The sequence below is a fragment of the Pecten maximus genome, chromosome 1 (genome assembly GCF_902652985.1).
Source record: "Pecten maximus chromosome 1, xPecMax1.1, whole genome shotgun sequence".
NCBI classification, from domain to species: domain Eukaryota; kingdom Metazoa; phylum Mollusca; class Bivalvia; order Pectinida; family Pectinidae; genus Pecten; species Pecten maximus.
Window position 1 is genome coordinate 39,607,074 of NC_047015.1, and position 24,028 is coordinate 39,631,101.

Consider the following 24,028-nt stretch of genomic DNA (forward strand, 5'->3'; position numbering starts at 1 on the left):
ACCATACATACAGTAAATTAGAATCTGTAGATGGGGAACATATATATCAAAGGTTATCGGGAGTTAAGGATTCAGAATACAACATGTATGATAGTATCACTGTCATTGGTGATCAAAGGGTATATTGCACAGAATGTGGCAAGCAAAATACAGTTAGGCGTATATCAGTTTGCTGTAATAATACCCAGGAACAGAATTTAGAAGCTACTAACGAAATACACACAAGGGACAGACTCGGCCATATAAGTATTGCTGAACGAGATTCGTCCTCTGGTATTTACGAGACAATTCAACAAATAGAAAATCCGACCACAAATTCATTATCAACTTCTGCACGGCAACGTACGTCTTGTAAAGGAATTTCGAGTGGATGTGAATTAATTTTGGGAGACGCAAGTAGGTGCACCCCGCCTCAAATAAAACCCCGGCACAAACCTTCGCTCCTTTCGAAGAGAGAACATTGTGAAACTTTCAATAGTGTGGATACGTCATTTCCGGGTTCCATGATTGCTTCAACTAACCAACTCTCTGATTCAAAATTTGGTAAAAGTGGACAAAACTCGATAACTTACCATGATGACAGTGAGTATGCCGAGATTGAAATTAGTGATATGTTGTGTTATGAAGAGAACTTAACTTCAGCTGATCAGCATCTGTGTAAACATTGCAGTTTACACGATAATCAACAGCGTGGCATTTTACCCCGGGACTGTTTTTGTCGCAAAGCTTTTAAACGTAAATGAATCCGTGCATACATTATTACAAATATATAACTGGTATCACAATTGTTATAATATAAACTAAGCTTATATTTAGTTATTGTTAATACAAGTTTCAACTGATAGATTGAAATACAGCTTAAATTCAATTTGTGAAGGAAGATGTCGTAATAAACATAAAATAAATATATAAACAAATAAAACATTGTATATGTACTTGCTTCTTGGTGTAAGAGAATACTCATACGTTAAAATTAGTTAATCGTTAAATGTTAAATGGCTTATCATTACACATTATTTTCAGACATGACAATGCTGCCGAATGAGTTTCCGTACACGCTGCATCCATACTTTTGCCTGTTCTTGTTTTATACACCTGTGGTGTTCCGTTCGCTCGTCGCCAATGCATGTACAATATATACATGACCTTTATGGCACTCGTGTCCGGCCGACCACACTGACCAACTATGAGCGACCACTGTAATAAAGCCGTCAGAATACGGACAGACTATCAATATATCAATACGGTTAATATCGCCCATCTCATATAAAACATGGCCCGGGCCTTAGCCTTGACACGTGTAAGCAATCAAATTGATCATGGTCAGTCACAGGCAGTGTGCCTTATGTAGATAATGATATATATCCTGGTATATGTTTTATGTATTACTTGTTATACCCACTGCGATCTCCAGTATACGGAAAGGTGTGATGTGCCTTAGCGCATTGCCTACACAGCAAGTGGACGCTGCATAAGAAAGGCGCTGATTTGACAAAATGTTACGAATCGTGTTTCAGGTTCATTCGTGAATTAGAGTATGTAATGCTATTTTTTGTGCTGAATGTAATTTATTGCCAAAGTGAGAAAGGAGTAAAGCATTTTAAATACATAAGAACTACATTCAAAGGACTAAATTCAAACTCAAGAAAGTCAAAAGTTGACACCAAAAGAGTGTGACTTCGTGAAACTCCATACGACCATTCCAGGGGCAAGCCTTCCTAACCAGAAAGGTAAGCTTTTGTTTTCAACTAAAACACTTTATACTCTCCCTTCGTTATTTTCCATTGGTTTGTATTTATCTAATGAACACACTGGTGAAGACATATGCATAGCACCGTTAATGATTTTATTAAACGTTCACTGTATGCAGAATCTTGAATATTAAATTGCGTCAAACAGCTGTTTCCAGTACCACTATATAGAACTCATCTGTAATATCATTACTATTACGGACCAAAGTGAGGCAACGGTAAAACGTCACTATTTCCGTTTTTCTTATTTAATTATTTTATAAAAACTATCGTTTTTCAGGGTTAACAAGATTCTGGTTTCCCTCGACTTCCGGAAATAAGTCTTGTCTATGGGAGTCAGAAAGCCTCTTTAACCCTCCTGTCCATACTTTGGCGGGTAGCACAGGATTGTTCTTGTTTAAGAGTGATTCGATTATATCCCGTATCTCGCACATAAAACACTGACACTACAAGTATGTCCCGCGAGTATACGAATGGGGTTATTCCAATTATGCGTCAAACAATGTTTAAAATGACACAAAGTTTATTGGCAAAAAACACACAGAGACTGTTACCTGAAATAAAAACAATACAACCATATCCCCTCATATTTGAACAATAAAGTATCAAATATCTGAAGGTACTTAATATTTTATCAATTACATTTTATTTCAGAAACTTAAGATTTTCATTCTTACTTCGTTCCGACCTTATGATATAATCATATAATCAAAACCCTGACCACGTGTACGTCTCACGTTTGGCCTCGTAGTGACAAGATATTTAAAACATAATGAGAATAGTAAATTAAGTATCAATTTAATAACTTGTTTGACAGAATTAAATGGTTTGTTTTATATATTTTTGAATTAAATTTGACTTATCTCGCTATTTGGCTGTAAAGCACACAGACTCGAACAAGACATTCACTCCTATCAAAGGATTGTGGTTTATAGTGATTAACTCACCTATTAATTAATCAATCAATTTAAATTAATTAATTAATTAATTAATTTATTTATTTATTTATTTATTTACCTATTCATCTTTAAGTATACAACCCAAAAGCCAGTTTTAAATACCGAACGCTAAAAATAAAAGATTTGCACAGACAACTGCTTATATCTAACCTAGATATGATTCTGGAATTTCCAGACACCTCTTTACCTGTCTTGGATCATGAATATTCATAATGACTTTCCAGGTGAGTGCAGATTACGCCTTTGTCTTTTGTACAAACATGAACAGCAGAGATTGTCGCCGACTCGTCGATATAACCACTACGATGTGATTAGACCTCACAGGTAATCTAAGGTAAGGTAAACATTTTTTTGTAACAAGACCGTGATCGGATATTGTCAAAACGTATTTTTATGGTAAACTGTTGTGGGCAATTACCATGATTTCTCCACCGGCAATGTCATGTATATGTTCTTGTGTCAATTTCCGGCCAGTCTACTCCACCGACCGACTGTATCAGATATCTTCATTTCTGTCTAAGGTAGAATCATAGATAAACTACTATGAACGTGGGTTTTTTTCGTATGCATGCATAAAAGTGAATTTCGTTGCAAATGTGGCAGTGCATAGGTGGGTGGTAGCGCCTGGTACGACTCTTAATGAAATACGCACACCTGTGTTATATGGTATCTTTAGTGTGCAGTGAAATTCTTGTTGAAGAACGATTTATATGGTTGCATTGATAGTTTTCATTTTACAATGTACATGTATATTGATATCTTAAGAAAAGTCAAAATGCACAGAACATTATCATGATTATATGCAACGATAATTTGATAGCAGTAACGCTGATTTATACAAACTTTACAAACTGCCAAATGTATAACAAAAGCAATATTTAGTATGCACATATTTCATCATGCTTGTGTTTTTGTATGACGTTTACCCGGTGACATGTATGCTATTTTTAGTAACTTATTACATGTGTACATGAATGGAGGGTAGTACGATTACTTGCTTACAATAGACACAATATACATTGTATGTATAGTGACGGTCGGGAAATGCCAAATCTCTGGTTACGGAATAGTAATTAATACCAAATATTTACATTCAGTATGCTTGGAAGCATATGCGAAAATTGTATTCATTTTTCATAACACCATTAGCCTCATTATAGTATGTAGTAATGTCGGGGACTGCGTTACCACGGGACACCATTAGCTTCATTATTGTATGTAGTTATATATGTCGGGGACCGCGTTACCACGGGTAGTACTCTCCGCCGTCACAGTGTGTAGTAATGTCGGGGACCGCGTTACCACGGGTAGTACTCTCCTCCGTCACAGTGTGTAGTTATGTCGGGGACCGCGTTACCACGGGTAGTACTCTCCGCCGTCACAGTGTGTAGTAATGTCGGGGACCGCGTTACCACGGGTAGTACTCTCCGCCGTTAGTTTTTCTCTTCTCCTCGTATTCTTTTTAACAAACGCGATCCATATAATACTTACATTAATCTAATGTCATTATATTATACTTGTAGGCCATAATAATGATAACGTCATAGTTATACTCGCTCCGTCACAGGTACTCGTTACGTCATAGTAACAATTACGTCAGTGTTATACTTGCTCCGTCACAGGTACTCGTTACGTCATAGTAACAATTACGTCAGTGTTATACTTGCTCCGTCACAGGTACATTAACGACAGTGTTATACTCGCTCCGTCACAGGTACTCGTTACGTCATAGTAACAATAACGTCAGTGTTATACTTGCTCCATCACAGGTACTCGTTACGTCATAGTAACAATTGCGTCAGCGTTATATCCGTTACGTCATACATATTGTAGTAACAGTAAAATGCAGCTGATTATCAAACTTGTCACAACATAAGAAACTAAACAAATCACACTAATATATATATATATATATATATCGATAGTGGTATCAGCGGGCCTGGTGGCGGCCACCAAGCGGTCGAATCATTTCGACTTAATCTATACCAAAATAAAGAAGGTAACTGGTCTTGGTTGTTGTTCGATCTTTATTTTCCGAAGAGTAATGTTTGAACATGGTAACAATAACCTTTATGTAACAGCCATTTCAACAATAGTCTGAGTATATTACTTACTAAACCTGGTGTAATTCTTGTTATAGCAGTGCAAGCAAGCTGTAGTTTAAAAAAAAAAAAGTGGTGTTTATGAGTTGGATAGAACACCGTATATGTAATATCGGACATGTTTTATAACCAGCATGGTCACGACTAATAGAATGGATTAAAAAGTGACGTCATTGATAACATTTGTTACGGTGTAATTGATGCAAAGTCGGGAAAGACTTGAATGAAATGAATATGTGAACTATAATTTATACAATATTAAATCTTATTCTGACTTTAATGTGAAATAAATTATGCGTTGTCTGCCGTATCAAGTACGAATGTTCATGACAGGCGAGCTTTTTGTTTTAGAACTGAACCTGTCAGTTTGGGCATATCTGGCCGACAATATGATATCATAGCTTTCTTAGTCCCTCCCAGTGGTTGTGGTGAGAGTTTTATTGCTTCTATATCGACACATATTGCTATGTCTTCGCTTCGAGATCTTACGTGACGGTATTCATTGTGGAATACAGATACTATACCATCACATCTATTGACCAATTATTGTTATTTATGACAGTTTGGACCTGGTTTAGAAATGCAAATGTTATTTAAAGTGACATATTTTTTTCTTGTTAAAGGCCGCTAGTACCCATGTAATTCAAGATGTGATCAATGAGGCTGGCATAGTTAGTTAAACTATGATGTAGAAAAACAAAATATGATTAACTTGTAAACAAAGTTAAAATACCACAAGTCAACTTGGGATGAAATTGACAATTAGTATTCAACTTAATTAAATGTTTAACTACAACTGCATAACATACGTAATACAACACTAAGATCAGATTATTACTTGTCAAAGGTCATTTTGCCCGAGTTAAAAAGACTCACTGATCAGGCAGCAAATGAGCTCAGGGTCGACAGGTCAACATGTGACGACATTGGCAATTAATATGTTTAAATTTGATGTTTAATTACACTTGCATAATGTAACGCTATTATAATATGACTGATAATAGATCATCTCGGTACACTAGGAAAAAGGTAGTTAACATACATCAAATGCCACGAAGGGCTGCCAGATTAAGAAAGACTGTTCAAACTAAACACTAGTACAAAGCATCATTACTGTGAATTTTGTAACAGATATATAACCGTTATAGGATTTTAAAAGCGTTTTAACTTTGTATAAGATTCCATTTTGCGGACCTCTAAAGTTTCGAGAGGAGTTTCATGAAATAAAAACTAATTGAAGATGCTTTTATCACATATCTCAGAAAACTCACATTTTGACAGGTTTTAAAATCAAAATAAGGATGACTGACATAGCAAATGAAAAGTTCCCCGGGGGATATTACCATGGTAAGATATGCAAAAATAGTATACAGGCGAACTCCCTGGTTAACAGATCCATTATATGATAAAAACATGATTATATATTTGTATGTTTAGAACTCATCAGTGATGTTTGTGGTTTAAAGCAAAGATACTTGACACTAGATCCCAACCCATGGTCCATATTATATGTATTATAGTGTTAGGAGAGTTTTCATGATGTGCAAATATACAGAGACTGCTTAAAGTTTCCAAATATCTTACTTTATTTGTTTAATGCTGCGTTCAGAGTGACGCAACATTACAGCAATTCCTCTCTGTAGGTGTAATACATTGTGAAAGAACAACAAAAACAAAACAAAACAAAACAAAACAATCACATTCCTGCCGAGTGCCCCAAATCAGAAATCAAACCCGGGTCTCCGGCGTGATAATAAGCCTCCAGAGCCAAAGAATATTACTCCGTGAAGTGAGTCACAGAGAGTTATTTAACACTATTTATAAACAACACCCGCCTTCTCTTTTTTCAATATTATACCTGCATAGGATACCGTGCAGGGCTTTGATAATCTAAGTATTCTTCCTTGTTCGATATTAATACAGGTGGGGCTCATATCCGCTTCTTTGTTGTACAATTTAGATACAAAACTCATCATCGGTGTGATGCATACGTGCACAGTGTGTAGGGAAACAAAATCCTCTTTTATTGTCCTATAACTTAGCTCACACAGTGTGACGATATGACCATGATGTATAGATCTAGTAAACAATAAGTTTACGAGTAGTTATCTAACATATACATCAATATATCTGTCAAAAAATCCGAGACTTATCGTAAGGGCGTGGTGATATATTCACTTTCAGAAGAATTATTGCTAATATTTGATAGATATTATTTGAGATCTCAGCAAGAGATAAGACCATTCCTCCTCCGCGGTTCTAGATCTGTTACACGCTATGTCTGAAAATGATGCCCTTTAAACCGAAAGAAACAATTATTTCAAATTATTTCAAAGATTAATTGAAGTTTGCTTTGTTCTGGATTGATATGAAAAAAAGTCCTACAATTGTTTGTTATTTTTAGATGGATCCTCTCGAGGAGCAGTTGCATCTGATTGCAAGTGACTTAAACAAATTATCCAATGAATTAGAAGATCGTGAGAAAGCAGCAGCTTTTAGGATACAGTCAATGGCGGCACGATTGGAACGCATCCTTGGATGTGTAAGAACGACTGGTCCTGCTCCTCGTCCGGCAAACCTTCCCACTGCAAAGAGAAAGAGGCACACACCAGTTGTGGCTACAAATAGCGAGGACAACTGCAGTGACGGCTCGGCATACGGACTTCCAGCCAAACCGTGCGACAGAGGTTTGTCCGTTTTACTTTGTATTACCAACCACATAACGTATCATAGCATACCACATTTCAAACCTTAGTTCGTCTGTTGCATGACATTTCAATACGGAAAAAAGGTCAGAGGTTATAGGCACACATAGTAACATTTGTATGCATTTATTTACTCGTTAGTGATATCTATATAACAACAGTTAATGTCACCATCAAACATCCTATCACTTGTGCCAAAGGTCATGACCGAAGACATCAGATAAATTTTGTATTTGTTAATTTGATCATGGGTATATGGTGGCATATAACCTGTTGTTTTTCCTGCAATTCTATTGCAAGTGTGTACTATATATATACATATATATATATATATATATGTGTGTGTGTGTGTGTGTGTGTGTGTGTGTTTGTGTGATGTAACAATAGCATATTTAAAGTTTGAAGTCGTTGTTCCAAAAACGAAAAAAATATTGAAGGAATTTGATAATGATGAGTGAAATGATAAATAATTTAATTGCCGTAGGAGAAAAAGTGTGTTAAAAGAAGATCTCCTGGGTCTTTGATATTTCCTTGTAGTCTTATAATAAACGCCATTTAAACACTTCAAAAGTTCAAGTTTGTAAATATCTTTCCCTAATGTGTAATATTGATGGCTTTGGCTTGCCAACTAACCCTTTGATCCAATGCCAAAAGTTAGTGAAATACAACAGACAGGGGTGACAAGTTACTGCTTACATCTTTCCTTTCATCAATATTGAAAACCTAAGAGCAAAAAAAAAAAACAAAAAAAAACAAAAAAACATAGCCTATATTTTCACGTCCAAGGATGACCCATCCGGAAGACGTATTAGTGACTCATGTTGTTGTGTTCATTCTATTAAGGTTAAAGTTCACCTGTACATATATTTTTCTTATATCCATCAGAATCCCCCTGTCATCGAGAGGAGCCCTACCAGACGGTGTTAAGAGAAAACCATCTGTATTTGATGAACGACTTGCAATTAGACCATACTCAAATTCTAGACAAATTAGTGGAGGAGGACGTTATTTGTACGGCTAACGCCGAGTCGCTCAGGCGGATCCCGCATAGGAGAGAAAAGACCAGAAAACTGCTTACGCAATTGGCGGGATATGGTCCCAAAAAATTCGCCGGATTCAAAAACGCCCTACGTTTCTCACATTTGCACCTCTTTGACAAACTTGAGAAGACTGAATCTCAAAGCAAAGATATGCTTTCTACCGAAGAGTGCTTAGCTTGTAAGATTGCCCGAGACGTGGACATCAATGATGTCGTTGATAAATTGTACAGGACAGGAGTCCTTTTTCGCGAGGATCTTGAGAACGTACTTCAAAGAAAAAGTCGCCGAGAATCATGGATTCTTATCTTTAAATGTATCAAATATGCTAAAGATTACGGACTGAATCTACTTTTGGGTTGCCTAAAACACAAATACCCACACATAGCAGAATCTGTTAGGAAGGAAACAGATTACATCAAGTGTTACTGTCGAAAAGCGAGTGAAAATACGGAACAGTCCTTATTGTTCATTAGCAGGACTGCATCTGGGCCCTACACGGCCATAGACAACCACTACATGTCGCTACCACATGACTTCAGTATGCCCAGAGACCCAAGTGAGGATATGTATGAAAAATGTGACGATGTTGGTGAATGTTTAGGATTTTCACTATACGCTAATGTCAATGAGTTCGGAACAGACTTACAAGAACCATATTATGAAAACTGTTTGTTAAAGCAAGGATCTATCGAACCGAAAGACCAATGCCATGCTAAAGAAAATTCTCGATTAGAGACTGATGGTGACAGACGATATAAGCGTTGCCTTTCCTGGGATAACGGGATGTATTTCAATAGTGTCGAGAGTATCATTGGTGTTGAGGATCCTACTTACATTCATCCCTGTAGCGTTGATACTCTGTCTTGTCTCACTCGTGACCAAAGTCGTGAACATGAGTGTGAGTCACCCGCGAGTGAGGATAGCTCAGAGAGTGCCATAGTCAGGCGTGGGGCATTCAGGCGCAGATGTGGAAGAGAATCGAAATAAAAACAGTTGATGTTCTGGAGAATGTATGATGTTGATTTGAATGTGGACCCATCATGGGTTAAGTGTAAAATGGAACCTTGTCATGGAAGTATGTTGTATATAAAAGCAGGAAACATGGGCAATTACCTTACTATTAGTCACGGTGTAACATTTTCTTACATTTAAACACCTTAGTATTATTTTGCTTTCTTTTGCTTTACCGTCGGTTGTCTGAGTGCTGTTTTAACTGAAGGTTTACTTTTCAAAACGTTTGAAAACTATTCTTTTTCTTTGGACTTAGAGCGCAGAAAGCGTTTAATTTATTTTTAATTTACAATCATATCGAATTATTTAGGAATTAAGTTTTAATAAAAATCGAAATAGGATATAATTTAAAAAAAACAAATTCCATTATTTCGTTTCCAATATCCATATTCTTAGATATAACATTTATTTCTAAACAGTTCATTGATATTTTGGTGTAGATAAGAAAAATATGTGTTGCATCACGCTACTTATGATTAAAATGATAACTACTAGATAGAGTAAACTTTATTATTTCTGTAGGAAACGTCCGATAGGGGGCGTCTTCTCCAATTTCTTAGTATTTTGGTTTACCTTCATAACGTGAATTCTGCAGATTTGTTCTCAAAAAGTTTCGTAACTCAAAATGCATAATATTCTAATCTATCTTCTCAAATGCATATTATGTTCTCCAATTCCTCCAGTTTATGTCCATAAGTAGGCATACCGTGACATTTATTGTCACATTATATGTTTGCATTTATTAGACGATATGCTTAGTATATAATGTTGAAAATGACATTTTGATAAATTATTACTTTTTATTTTGAAGCAACTTCCATCTTTTTGGTTTGTGCAAACATTATTAGCTATGCAAATATATATGTACATAGGGCCATAACTTGCATTTATATATATACATTATTAGGGGGTATTTTACATTTTGTTGGCTTTTGCAAATAGTATTATTTCAGATAATGTAAACTAAACATACTTTTGTAGCTGACATTTCAATAAATGCTCATTTGTTATTAATTGACAAACATAGTTAGTTGTTTGTGATATCTTTTAGGCATACTACATATACGCACGGCAGTTTGATGCTGTATTTGACCTGCATATTATTATTTATAAAGTGTATATAAAAAACAGGCGTCGGGACAATTCCATAAAAGTTTGCAGGAAAATAGAACAGAAGTATTTTGAATAAAACTATTTGAAGAATTGTATATCCCGCTGTCGACTGTAAGTAAGATATGTTAAAAACAACATTTTACCAGTCAGAAGAATTAACTCATCAAAAACTGCAGGCTATATTTATAAGATATTAGAAACCAGTAATTTCTTGACTGAATATGGTTTGACATAACAATGTTTTACTGCAGATAATTTGCTTAATCAGTAATGCAATAATTTCTTATTATGACATCTAGCCTGATAACCTATCAAATTGGTATTGTTGTAAAGTTTCAGGAAAATGAAAGGGTTTATTTATACGTATGTATGTGCATAGTATAACATAACCTGTTTATATATATTTATTACTTATATAATATTCCTTTACATGGATCTGTCGAAGACCAGTTATTTGCAACATGATATACAAAATATCTAGCATACCCCAATTATTTTGAAAATAAAATGAATGTTTTCTATGATTTTTTTCATACATACTTCATGAAAAAAAAAAAAACAACAAGCATACAGTATTATGTAACACGAGGTGCAAATTGTTCTACAATTTTTGTTGTTTAAAGAGTCGATACCATGATTTGACTCACATATGTAATAATTCAAGTTGAAATGTCGTTCTGTAATTAAGTGATTTGGGGAAATTAAGAATTATTTCTTTTCAGACGGACAGCTTCTGGCATTTTCTGTCCAAAATCGTCTTACATGATTGATTATTTATTGTATGAATTGATAACGTGAATAACGCATTGCTCTTTTAACTATAGATTATTTACTATTCTATCAAAGTAACCTTAAAATGATGTCAGTAAGAAATAGCTCTTGGTTTACATTATGTATCATAATTACTGTGGCTAGAAAAATAATATAAAACTATGATATACGAGTTATCTCTCTTCTCTAAATGAATTGCACCTCTTCTCTAAATGTTAGTTTATAAATGTAGTTTTGTTATTTATTGTCATGTATATTTAGCATGACCTTCATTTTACGTGTGTACACGTTTTGTAAAGCTGAAAAATATAGAGCATCAACGCAGAGAAAATATTCAGAGAGTATTTTGTGAACAGAATTCATGTACATTTAACCAGCATTTAAATATGTTTGATCTGTTTTTATTTACTTTTGTATTCATTTCCCTCCGGCGATTACTACATCTATCACCACTCCATTGTATTGTAGGACAGTTATGTGCCGATCGGCTATGCGATACGGCCATGTGGTATGTATTTACGTGCATTTTTATTCTCAGAAACAATCGCCTCTCGGCCACAGATTACTGGAAAATGTAAGCACACGTTATTCCCTGACAGATATGTGTACTTCATAGGGAATGTGCAAAACCAGCATGTAGCTTTACCATTTTTCGGAAATAAAACTACATTCATTCATTTCCTTCAAATTGATCAAAGTTATAAGAAATACTTTGACTGTTAGTATATGCTATATGCTATTATATCCTATGTACATTTATCTTATGACTCGAAGGGATAATTTAAGGATTAACATCAATTATTTTTTTCTGTTATACAGTCATAACAAAAAATACTGGAGTGTACTCTAAATAAACCGCGAAGCGGTTTATGAAGAGAGTACACTCCAGTTTTTTATGTTATGACTGTATAACAGAAAAAATAATTAATGTTAATTCTTATAATTTAATTTCGTCTTTTACACACCAAGATATTTCACTTTCTTTGGCGACCTCTTTTCTGTGATAAATTATTACGCAACGTCATCAGCCAATCAAAAATGACGTTACATTTCGCAACGTCAAAAATTTTGTTATGGAGGTATAACAAAATTATTTCAGCCAATGAAAATACGTGTTTCATACAAAATTAAATTATATACTAGATATTGACCTTAATGTTTTTTTGAGAAAATGATTATACCATGAACTAGTATTGTTAACAGTAGATGGCATCAACACAATATTCCATCAATATAACAAGTATATACTCTCATAGAAAGTGTTCACCCGTTATCCCAATTGGGGACAAACGAGAAAATCAAACGAATTACCATGTATGAAATAAAAATGACTTGATATATAAAGGAATCAATTTACTGAATTGAATTAGCATTATCAACCAGTAGACATTTATTTGCTTTTTATTTTCTTTTTAACTTACGTAATACGTAATATTGATATTTATAAATGAAGCCGAATCAACACAACACACTATCGCTTACTAACACGTTATCAGATTAAACAGTTATGAATCTCACCATAGCATTTTATATTGCTACTTATCAAATTTAAGTTACTTAAATTAGAAACGATATGTTGGATAGAGCTTATATAACCAATAACAATTTTGTTGTAATATTAACGTATCATATCTTTAAGAAAAGTTAAAGCATGTCTCTGAATTCAACAACTCGACTAAATTTCGGATAACATGCATACGAATACAGGGCTTTACTGGAAAATAATATAGATATTAGAAAAACGACTTTAAGGAAGGCAGGGGAGGCCAGAGCGTGTTGATATAGGTAACCAAGATAAAATATAAACATGGGTTGATAGTTTAACACATGCAATACACAGAAAGCTAAGTAAGAAAATTTGGAAGCATAACTAATACATGTAAATCCAAAATTATTTGATCACACACTGCCAGCGAGCAAAGGGAAATAATTCTTCACTATATGACGAATTTACCTCCCTTGCCTCAAGTTAGTAATACATTTTAGTTGGTTTTACTGATATATCTACTAATTGTTTCATTTTTTTTTCAACTTATAAACGCCCTCTCCCATCAAACAAATACATTACATGAAAATATTATCTGACATAGACACAAGTTTGCAAGAAAGAGTACAAGAATATAGAGCAAAATCTATTTCTGGATTTGATGTAATTTTGCACATGTCGGAACACAAGAGAGTTTCGGTCTACAGAAAGATATGAATTCCCAAACAAGAGAAGATCTAAAACCAAAACCAAACCAAAGGCATTTTAACTTTGAAACATATTCAATCTTTCCAATTAATACAATTTGCATTGAAAGAAAAAGTGAAAGGCATTTTCGCTTGGATGTCCACAGGTGCAAAACGGATCATTAATAAGATTTACTTGATACAGATCATTTGAAAACACTACATTTGTGCCTCAATGTAAAGTATTTAACTTTCTTTCATTATAACTGTAGTATGTAGGTGGAGATGGTTGTACATTTGAGATTAAAGAGTTTTTGAACACATTCGGGGAAGGCAATGGTCGTATAGATAGATCTAATAAGTTCCAGCTACGAATAGTGGAAGGTATAAACGAGAGATTTGTTAGAGACAGCCCAAAAGGAGGAACTCGATAATCACTATTATTTCTTGGAGCGTATCCGTTATTTTCTGCAACAGTTTGTGGAAGATCATTTAAATACTCCGGAGATAACATTATGCATTTCATATAAAAGTTGGAGACTTATACGTTTTCGACGATTTAAAAGAGTATCTAAACGAGTTTCAAAATGTAGATTTTCTATACGTGCATACGAAGGAAGGCCTGTTATGATACGCACATCTTCCCTTTGACCTTTCTCTAACAATTCAGTTTCAAATCAACTAATTAATTAAATTATTTTCAGCAGCGTAAGGAATAATATTTGGTCATTATAGATGAAAATGAACTCAAAGACTTTGAATTGCATCCTTTGAGTTTGAAATAAGAACTCCCAATTCATAGTAGAGGGGAAAATGATGGCAATGCCAGTATATTTAACAGGATCACTGTTGCATCAACACCTTTAAAGAAGATAAAAAAAACTAACACCGTTTTTTATATATCATACTAGTTTATTAGAGTATAATTGAGAAGAAGACTCAGGTATAATACAATATTGTCAAGGATAATCCTAATTTGGCGTCGTGTATGGTGGCATCTTTCCGTCATAGTACTTCTTCTCTATCTAATCAATCTATGTATTGTTTTCTTCTTTTTCTCAAATCACATATTATCCTTCTAATGATAAATAGTCAAACTTCGTTACTTTGAAATCTGATAACTCGAAGTCCCTGCTTAACACGAAATAACAATTCAGCTTCGACAGTAGAATTGTTTATATTATACCCAATTTCATTGATTACATGGGATGTGTCGAAAAAAGACTTCGAAATAAAGAGGTTTAACTGTACGTCTGTAATGATGATTGAAAGTAAATGAAATTGTTTAATGATGGATACACATACAAAAGCAAAGCATTCCACCACAAATATACTAATCGTAGAAGGACAAATAACACTTTGTTATCAAACTTTATATGGTTTAAGCAATTCAACAATTACTACTTTTAATATAATATAATATACATTGTGTAAGTGAACATGTAAAAAGAGAATGACGCATGCGGTATGTCGCTACTGATAACATATTGTATACACCATGACAAAATATAAGTTGATTAGGAGGAAGCACAGCTCCATTCTTCAATACAAGTACAGGATGTAGGAACACAAAAGAAAATTTCCAAACCAGATACATTAACTTTCTATCAAGGACAAATCATACTCATTTAGCTGCTAGTATGTGGTGTATACTTTGTGTATCTATTATCAAGTGAAGTTCACAATGACCATTATAGACAGAAAATCTCGATTATGTTGGGTATTTATCGTGATGTACCATACATTTGTATCTGTCTACCACTATCTTCCCATATCTACCCGGTAGTACTAGTGGATATACTATCAGTATTTCAGTAACAACAGATAACCTAACAGCACACTGGGGATGACAAATGATAAAGTCTTCGTCCGTTATCAGATAGCAGATACTGTTAATAAAGTCACTGGGACAGCTCTCCCGCCACATGATTTATCATATGTTGAACGTTAAACATACATACTAACACATGAGATGATTGAAGGACATTACACAGGTATAAAAGAGGACAAAAGAAATGTAAATTAAAGTTAATCAGAAAACAAATGTTTAAAACGAGAAACGTTAAGAAAACCCATGAAGCAGGCTTACATTGATTAACTTTGTATTAAACGAAAGATGAGGCAATGGATACAAACAATAATGTCATGGATAAGACATTAACCCCACTACCAGAATCAGTGGTGTTTGGGTGAACACTCGTTGTGATGAATACAGAAGTACTAGATGGAAACGGTTTCAGTGATGTCTTAGAACTATTTGCAGGTGGTGTCGGACTAGAAGCAGTAGTTGGACTGGCAGTTGTCGTATGACTAGGGTCGGTAGCTTCATTGGTAGTTCCCGTCCCACTCTTAGTTGGTGCTGAAGTAGTATTCATTTGGCTACAGAAAATAAAAACAAATACTTTAGACGGATTATGCCAAAACAAATAATTATTTTGGATTTTAAAAATGTAAAACGTCTTTCTTCTTGTTTTTCTATGAATTAATTGAATACACTTTTTATTGTGACCAATGAGATGTGTTAAAAACTCCCATTTTGTGCTGATATTTGGCATGAAGAGAGCCAGAGTATGGTTTTCTTAAGTTAGCAGAAATGAATAACTTTGATCCGCCTTTATATGACTGAAATCACCTAATAGTCAAGTACATTGAACCAATTCTGAATAAGCATTGACGAATGATATTTTGGTCAGTTGAATTATGGATGAAAAATCATTTTATTCATGTCATGGTCATGCGATTGAATTTATATATATTTATGCATGCTTCACATAAAACTAAAACCAATGATTGAATTGAAAAGGCTATCTTATACAAGATGACAATTTATTATAGAAACATGAAAATTATTATCATCAGAATATTTTGAAAAACTCATCATAAGATGGCTAATTCCGCATCAGCATTAGAACAAAATACAAATTCTATGACAATTTACATCCTTAGGTTGGTATTCGACAGAATTACGCCAGTATTCGAACACAATACAAATTGTATGACAATTTACATCATTAGGTGGATATTTGACAGAATTACGCAAAACCGTATTACTTTTATAAGGTCGTAATGAGGGTTGGTTTCAAAATACATTTTTTGTAGCTTGATTTTAAGATTTAATGCTAGATGCATTAAAACCAAATGGCGATGATGGAAAAAAAATCCAAGTGAAGGAAAGTTAACAGCCAATCAGCGTCCAGCAAGTGCTGAATACTCTCGGGGCCCCAAACGGGATACAAAGGCCCCATACAGAATACGATTACAAAAGAAAATCAATGTGTTAAAGCATATTTATGCATGCTCCACATAAAACTAAAACCAATGATTGAATTGAAAATTATTATAGAAACATGAAAATTAGTATCATCAGAATATTTTGAGCTCATAAGCTCATCATAATATGGCTAATTCCGCATCAGTATTAGAACAAAATACTAATTGTATGACAGTTTACATCTTAAGTTTGGTATTCGACAGAAATACGCCCCACAGCAAACAAGCATTATTTGCTGCCCCACATATATGAAATTGCAAAAAAGTTTATAGATATTAGTAACAAGAATGGCATTTTCAATTCTGTAGTGTTCAGACTGACATCAATTGATTAATGCCAGCATATTTTAAAGGATATGTCGCACAAGTTGGATTTTTTTCTAATTGTTCTGCACATTTTAAGAACACTTCTAGTTATTTTTACAACTGCATGTATTGCTAGCATGAAATTGACATATTCCCCCGCCCAATATATAATTAGACCGATTAATAAAGCGCATTTGAAAATCCGGAACTGAAATTTCATGTTTTATTATATGGTTAATTGAGGCATGCCATTTCCAAAATAACACAAGCAGATACGTTTTTACGTTTATTAGAAAAACAGTAACTTAAAAATCATAACAAATTACTCCTTTATTCTTAGCTTATGCCAATATCAAAGTCACTTTTTGATATAAAAATGCAAAGATTATCACTAAAAGTAAAATCTAAATAGCTAATACACCATCAGCGTAATTGCTCTGAAATGTTGACGTTAATGTATAAAGAGACTGATATTGGATAATGTATAACGAGAGTGATATTGGATAGTGTATAACGAGACTGACAGTAGATTAATGTGTAACGAGAATGATAGTGGATAATGCATAACAAGACTGATAGTGGATAATGTATAACGACTTTGAACGCCCATAAACAGTTAAGTAAAGAGACATTACATTTAGATATGCTGCTTTAATTGTTGATGGTTTAACAAGATATTTGGTCACCAACTTACCTTACAGCTGTTTGAAGGCAAAGGAGTATGACGAAAACCGAGAGAAACATTACAGAGGCCATTTTCCTCTTTATTTCTGTTCAATGAAGTAAATCTGCAATGTAATTTAAACATATCTGTCAGTCAAATTATATCATATCGCATGAAAAAAACTACTTGGAGATGGACAAGTGTTTAGCAGTGTATATTATGCAACAAACAATCACATTCATGTTTTTCCGTGTCTGATCATATACCCTGGTGATTTCAGAAATATTATACATGTGATATACAGCATCATTTAATCCTACATCATTTCGAAGGGATAATTCGCAATGGCTTCTAGATTGCTTACAGATATAATCTACATGATGTATTATCACTAATTTGAGCCATGGAATGTTGTGTATTCAACCGGGCAATACGTCAAGAAAATGCATTTTAATCGTTTGCTAAGATGCATACGATAATCATATTTAGTATTTTCATAAGGTAGTTAATGTTTCAGTAAATAAATGCGAAGAACTAAAAAAACTTTAATGAACGATACTGATAGTGGATACTGTATAACAAGACTGATAGTGGGTAATGTATAACGATAGTGGATAACGAAAACGAGAATGATAATTGATAATGTATAAAGAGACTGATATTGGATAATGTATAACGAGAGTGATATTGGATAATGTATAACGAGAGTGATATTGGATAGTGTATAACGAGATTGACATTAGATTAATGTGTAACGAGACTGATAGTGGATAATGCATAACAAGACTGATAGTGGATAATGTATAACGAGACTGATAGTGGATACTGTATAACGATACTCACAGTGGATAATGTATAACGAGACTGATATAGGTAATGTATAACGAGACTGACAGCGAATAATGTATAACGAGACTGACAGCGAATAATGTATAACGATACTCACAATGAATAATGTATAACGAGACTGATAGTGGGTAACATATATCGAGAATGATAGTGGGTAATGAATAACAAGACTGAAAGTGGATAATGAATATTGAAAATGATACAGATAATGTATAACGAGACTGATATAGGTAATGTATAACGAGACTGATATAGGTAATGTATAACGAGACTGATAAAGATAATGTATAACGAGACTGATAAAGATAATGTATAACGAGACTGATAAAGATAATGTATAACGAGACTGATACAGATAATGTATAACGAGACTGATAAAGATAATGTATAACGAGACTGATAAAGAAAATGTATAACGAGAGTGATATTGGATAATGTATAACGAGACTGATAGTGGATACTGTATAACGATACTCCCAGTGGATAATGTATAACGAGACTGATATAGGTAATGTATAACGAGACTGGTAAAGATAATGTATAACGAGACTGATACAGATAATGTATAACGAGACTGATATAGGTAATGTATAACGAGAGTGATATTGGATAATGTATAACGAGACTGATAGTGGATACTGTATAACGATACTCCCAGTGGATAATGTATAACGAGACTGATATAGGTAATGTATAACGAGACTGATATAGGTAATGTATAACGAGACTGATAGTAGATTAATGTGTAACGAGAATGATAGTGGTTAATGCATAACAAGACTTATAGTGGATAATGTATAACGAGACTGATAGTGGATACTGTATAACGGGACTGATAGTGGATAATGTATAACGAGACTGATAGTAGATTAATGTGTAACGAGAATGATAGTGGATAATGTATAACGAGACTGATAGTAGATTAATGTGTAACTAGAATGATAGTGGATAATGTATAACGAGACTGATAGTGGATAATATATAACGAGGATGATAGTAGAAACGGTATAACGGGACTGATAGTGAAAAATGTACAACGAGACTGATAGTGGGTAACATATATCGAGAATGATAGTGGATAATGTATAACGAAACTGCCAGTAGAAAATCAATATTGAAAGTGATAGTGGATAATGTATAACGAGACTGGTAAAGATTTTGTATAACGAGACTGGTAAAGATAATGTATAACGAGACTGATACAGATAATGTATAACGAGACTGATATAGGTAATGTATAACGAGAGTGATATTGGATAATGTATAACGAGACTGATAGTGGATACTGTATAACGATACTCCCAGTGGATAATGTATAACGAGACTGATATAGGTAATGTATAACGAGACTGATATAGGTAATGTATAACGAGACTGATAGTAGATTAATGTGTAACGAGAATGATAGTGGTTAATGCATAACAAGACTTATAGTGGATAATGTATAACGAGACTGATAGTGGATACTGTATAACGGGACTGATAGTGGATAATGTATAACGAGACTGATAGTAGATTAATGTGTAACGAGAATGATAGTGGATAATGTATAACGAGACTGATAGTAGATTAATGTGTAACTAGAATGATAGTGGATAATGTATAACGAGACTGATAGTGGATAATATATAACGAGGATGATAGTAGAAACGGTATAACGGGACTGATAGTGAAAAATGTACAACGAGACTGATAGTGGGTAACATATATCGAGAATGATAGTGGATAATGTATAACGAAACTGCCAGTAGAAAATCAATATTGAAAGTGATAGTGGATAATGTATAACGAGACTGGTAAAGATTTTGTATAACGAGACTGGTAAAGATAATGTATAACGAGACTGATATAGGTAATGTATAACGAGACTGATAAAGATAATGTATAACGAGACTGGTAAAGATAATGTATAACGAGACTGATAAAGATCATGTATAACGAGACTGATATAGGTAATGTATAAAGAGACTGATAAAGATAATGTATAACGAGACTGATAGTAGATTAATATGTAACGAGACTGATATAGGTAATGTATAACGAGACTCACAGTGAATAATGTATAACGAGACTGATAGTGGATAATGTATAACGAAACTGACAGTAGACAATGAATATTGAAAGTGATAGTGGATAATGTATAACGAGACTGGTAAAGATTTTGTATAACGAGACTGGTAAAGATAATGTATAACGAGACTGATATAGGTAATGTATAACGAGACTGATAAAGATTTTGTATAACGAGACTGATAAAGATAATGTATAACGAGACTGATATAGGTAATGTATAACGAGACTGATAAAGATGATGTATAACGAGACTGATAAAGATAATGTATAACGAGACTGATAGTGGATAATGTATAAAAAGACTGATAAAGATCATGTATAACGAGACTGATAAAGGTAATGTATAACGAGACTGATAAAGATAATGTATAACGAGACTGATAGTGGATAATGTTTAACGAAACTGACAGTAGACAATGAATATTGAAAGTGATAGTGGATAATGTATAACGAGACTGATAAAGATTTTGTATAACGAGACTGGTAAAGATAATGTATAACGAGACTAATATACGTAATGTATAAAGAGACTGATAAAGATAATGTATAACGAGACTGATATAGGTAATGTATAACGAGACTGATATAGGTAATGTATAACGAGACTGATAAAGATAATGTATAACGAGACTGACAGCGAATAATGTATAACGAGACTGATAAAGATAATGTATAAAGAGACTGATAAAGATAACGTATAACGAGACTCACAGTGAATAATGTATAACGAGACTGATAGTGAGTAATTCATATCGAGACTTGGAATGTGTTTATAAGTGTAAAGGTTTTTAGTAGGTCTAAGTAGGGAGAATTTGATGTCAATAATGAAACTTAAAGTTTGACAAATAGTTGTATCATTGTCTGGAAAAGGGAAATATCATGTGATCTAACTTCAATAGCTCATTTGAATAGTGACATAACCACAATAGTTATAGCTGGACAGTTGGACATCCAGGTTAGAGGTAACTAAATTTGTGCTGAAGTAATGATGACTGGATCAATGGTGACTATATAGCGTTTGCTGTATTAGTGGGGGTGATGAATTTGTAGTTGGTCAATGAATTAAGTTGATTCGCGATCAGCAGTAAGTGGATTATTGGAGAGAAAGGTTTGAATACGTATGGTGGATTTATTATCCACTAATCAATGGATAAATGGTGGTCAAATCAACAAATCACTACAGCTGGTAGCACTACAGATTTCAGTTGCCTTTAGCCTCCTACAGAATCATTAGACACCATTTATGAATTGGTTAATTGGTTAATTGGTTGCTCTATCGTATCTTAATTCTCAATTTGTACTGTTGATAATGTATAACGAGGATGATAGTGGATAATATATAACGTTAATGATAGTGGATAATGTATAACGAGAATGATAGTGGATAATGTATAACGTGAATGATAATGGATAATATATAACGTGAATGATAGTGGATAACATATAACGTGAATGGTAGTGGATAATTTATAACGAGGATGATAGTGGATAATATATAACGAGAATGATAGTGGATAATATATAACGAGAATGATAGTGGATAATATATAACGAGAATGATAGTGGATAATATATAACGAGACTGAACATTGATGCTAGACTTTGGTACAACACTTCTACTTCTCTGTACGTTTGATGCTAATACTTTATATTTAAAACCACTCGCTGTCCAGGTAGACATTGTTATATTTGAGACTGTGTTGTGGTGGAGTATGACACAGGTACACACATTGGGAGGAACGCGAGAGATAAAGATAAAGGCAGATGTGGTCAACGGATCAATCGCTGTAACACTTTCGTATTTCAGTGTGCTTGAATTTAGATTTCTACTTTTTACACAATAATTTATCTTAGTATATATCATCAGTTTTTTCTGAATATCAGAAAAAAGTTTACAGAGTTATTGAACTACAAATAGACGTTATTGTATCGAAGTATTGTGAAGTTATTATAAAAAAAACGGGATGTGTATTGTCTGTAAAGCTGTCCGTGCTTAGAGGTAGCCTGGTGGCGTTATCTCTGTTGATGCGTGATAGTGTTGTATGCAAACTATGATGTCATGTTAAGGGCGTACGGCATTTATAAAAAAAAAATACAAATTCCAAGTCGAGAATCGACCTTCTTCCTTTCCATCTACCCAAACTAGACACGAAAACGGTTTATTACTAATAAATTACATAATTCACACACAAACACACCGATACATCTATCACCCTCCCTTCACCAACCACACTCCAGTAAACATGGACGATGCCAATGATATAAGGAAGAGCTTTTCTGTTTGTATAGAATGGTCGGCTTTATTCTTTAACAACAGGTATATCCTAAATACAAATTTAGATGAAGAATAGATAAATATTACGGTATTTAGTGTCTATTACACTTAATTCAGACAGAAAGATAGTGAGTATTTACCATTGTTAAGTATAACAAAATCTTATGTAGTATATGTTTATCCTAGTACAGATAATACATCAAGTTTTACATGTTACAGACATCCTTATGCATAGAAATAAATCAGTTGTATATAAATTGCATTCATTAATTTAATAGATTAATTGTACGACCTATAAAAAGGTATACACAGTAGATAAATATGCATTGAACATGTAATCATGTGGCAACGATAGGAATACCAAATCACATCCCGCAAGTTGATCACAACAAAAATGACGGCACGTGGGTTGTTTAAATTTTAAAAAGATTTATGTATTTACACATCATATTATTTTCATACATAAGTGACAATTATCACTTCCTTTGTGAATGGATATCTCAATCGCTTTCATGTTTTCGAGTTTTCCCCACATACCATATTATACCAAAACCAAAGTTGATATTTGTAGTTAAAATGCATGATTTTAAAAGAAAAAGTGATAATAATACGTACCTGAGAATGTATGACAGCTTCTCCCTGCAGATACAACATAGAATGTCACGCGATAAAGCTCAAGATATGAATTTATCAGGTTGGTCACTATGACGTTCGTGTCACCGTTTGGGTTACACCCACTTTACGTTTTGGGTAGATTTGTATCGAGAAAAACACCCCGTCATGGTGGCAATGCAAACACATTGAGGAAATACCTTGGTCTCCTAGCAATTGTTCTTCTCGGAATTGTTTCCCTCTTCCTGCATTTAATGTTTATTATCTCCTAACAACGTGATACGAAATATTGATGTATTGATCCTAGTTATCCTTTTCTGCTTAAAATGTCCTTATTGTTTTGACAAATTTGTTT

The 24,028-nt window shown here is 33.8% G+C and overlaps 1 protein-coding gene and 1 long non-coding RNA gene across 4 annotated transcripts; one reads left to right on the forward strand and one right to left on the reverse strand.

Moving 5' to 3' along the window:
- The first annotated feature begins 947 nt into the window (after positions 1-947).
- On the forward strand, positions 948-12,130 carry LOC117333425. 3 transcript variants are annotated; one of them, XM_033892733.1, is made up of 4 exons: positions 948-1,730; positions 2,935-3,044; positions 7,217-7,499; positions 8,403-12,130. In XM_033892733.1, exons 3-4 carry the CDS (start codon positions 7,217-7,219, stop codon positions 9,542-9,544), a joined length of 1,425 nt encoding a protein of 474 aa, XP_033748624.1. In that variant the 5' UTR covers positions 948-1,730; positions 2,935-3,044; the 3' UTR covers positions 9,545-12,130. The 3 variants fall into 3 exon arrangements, with proteins under 3 accessions (XP_033748624.1, XP_033748616.1, XP_033748607.1); XM_033892725.1 differs by lacking the exons at positions 948-1,730; positions 2,935-3,044 and adding exons at positions 4,094-4,332; positions 4,388-6,159; XM_033892716.1 differs by lacking the exons at positions 948-1,730; positions 2,935-3,044 and adding an exon at positions 4,094-6,159.
- Positions 12,131-14,682: 2,552 nt separating this feature from the next.
- LOC117333516 lies at positions 14,683-23,813 on the reverse strand. The gene is made up of 3 exons (XR_004533921.1): positions 23,677-23,813; positions 17,895-17,988; positions 14,683-16,003 (listed from the first exon to the last, which is right to left on the reverse strand). It is a non-coding gene; the product is annotated as an uncharacterized LOC117333516 (long non-coding RNA).
- Positions 23,814-24,028: the final 215 nt, after the last annotated feature.

Coding starts and splice junctions, on each gene's coding strand:
- LOC117333425 (XM_033892716.1), top strand. CDS start 6,130: ATGAAAAGTTCCCCGGGGGATATTACCATG. Junction 6,160..7,216: donor CCCCGGGGGATATTACCATG/GTAAGATATGCA, acceptor TGTTATTTTTAG/ATGGATCCTCTCGAGGAGCA. Junction 7,500..8,402: donor AGCCAAACCGTGCGACAGAG/GTTTGTCCGTTT, acceptor TATATCCATCAG/AATCCCCCTGTCATCGAGAG.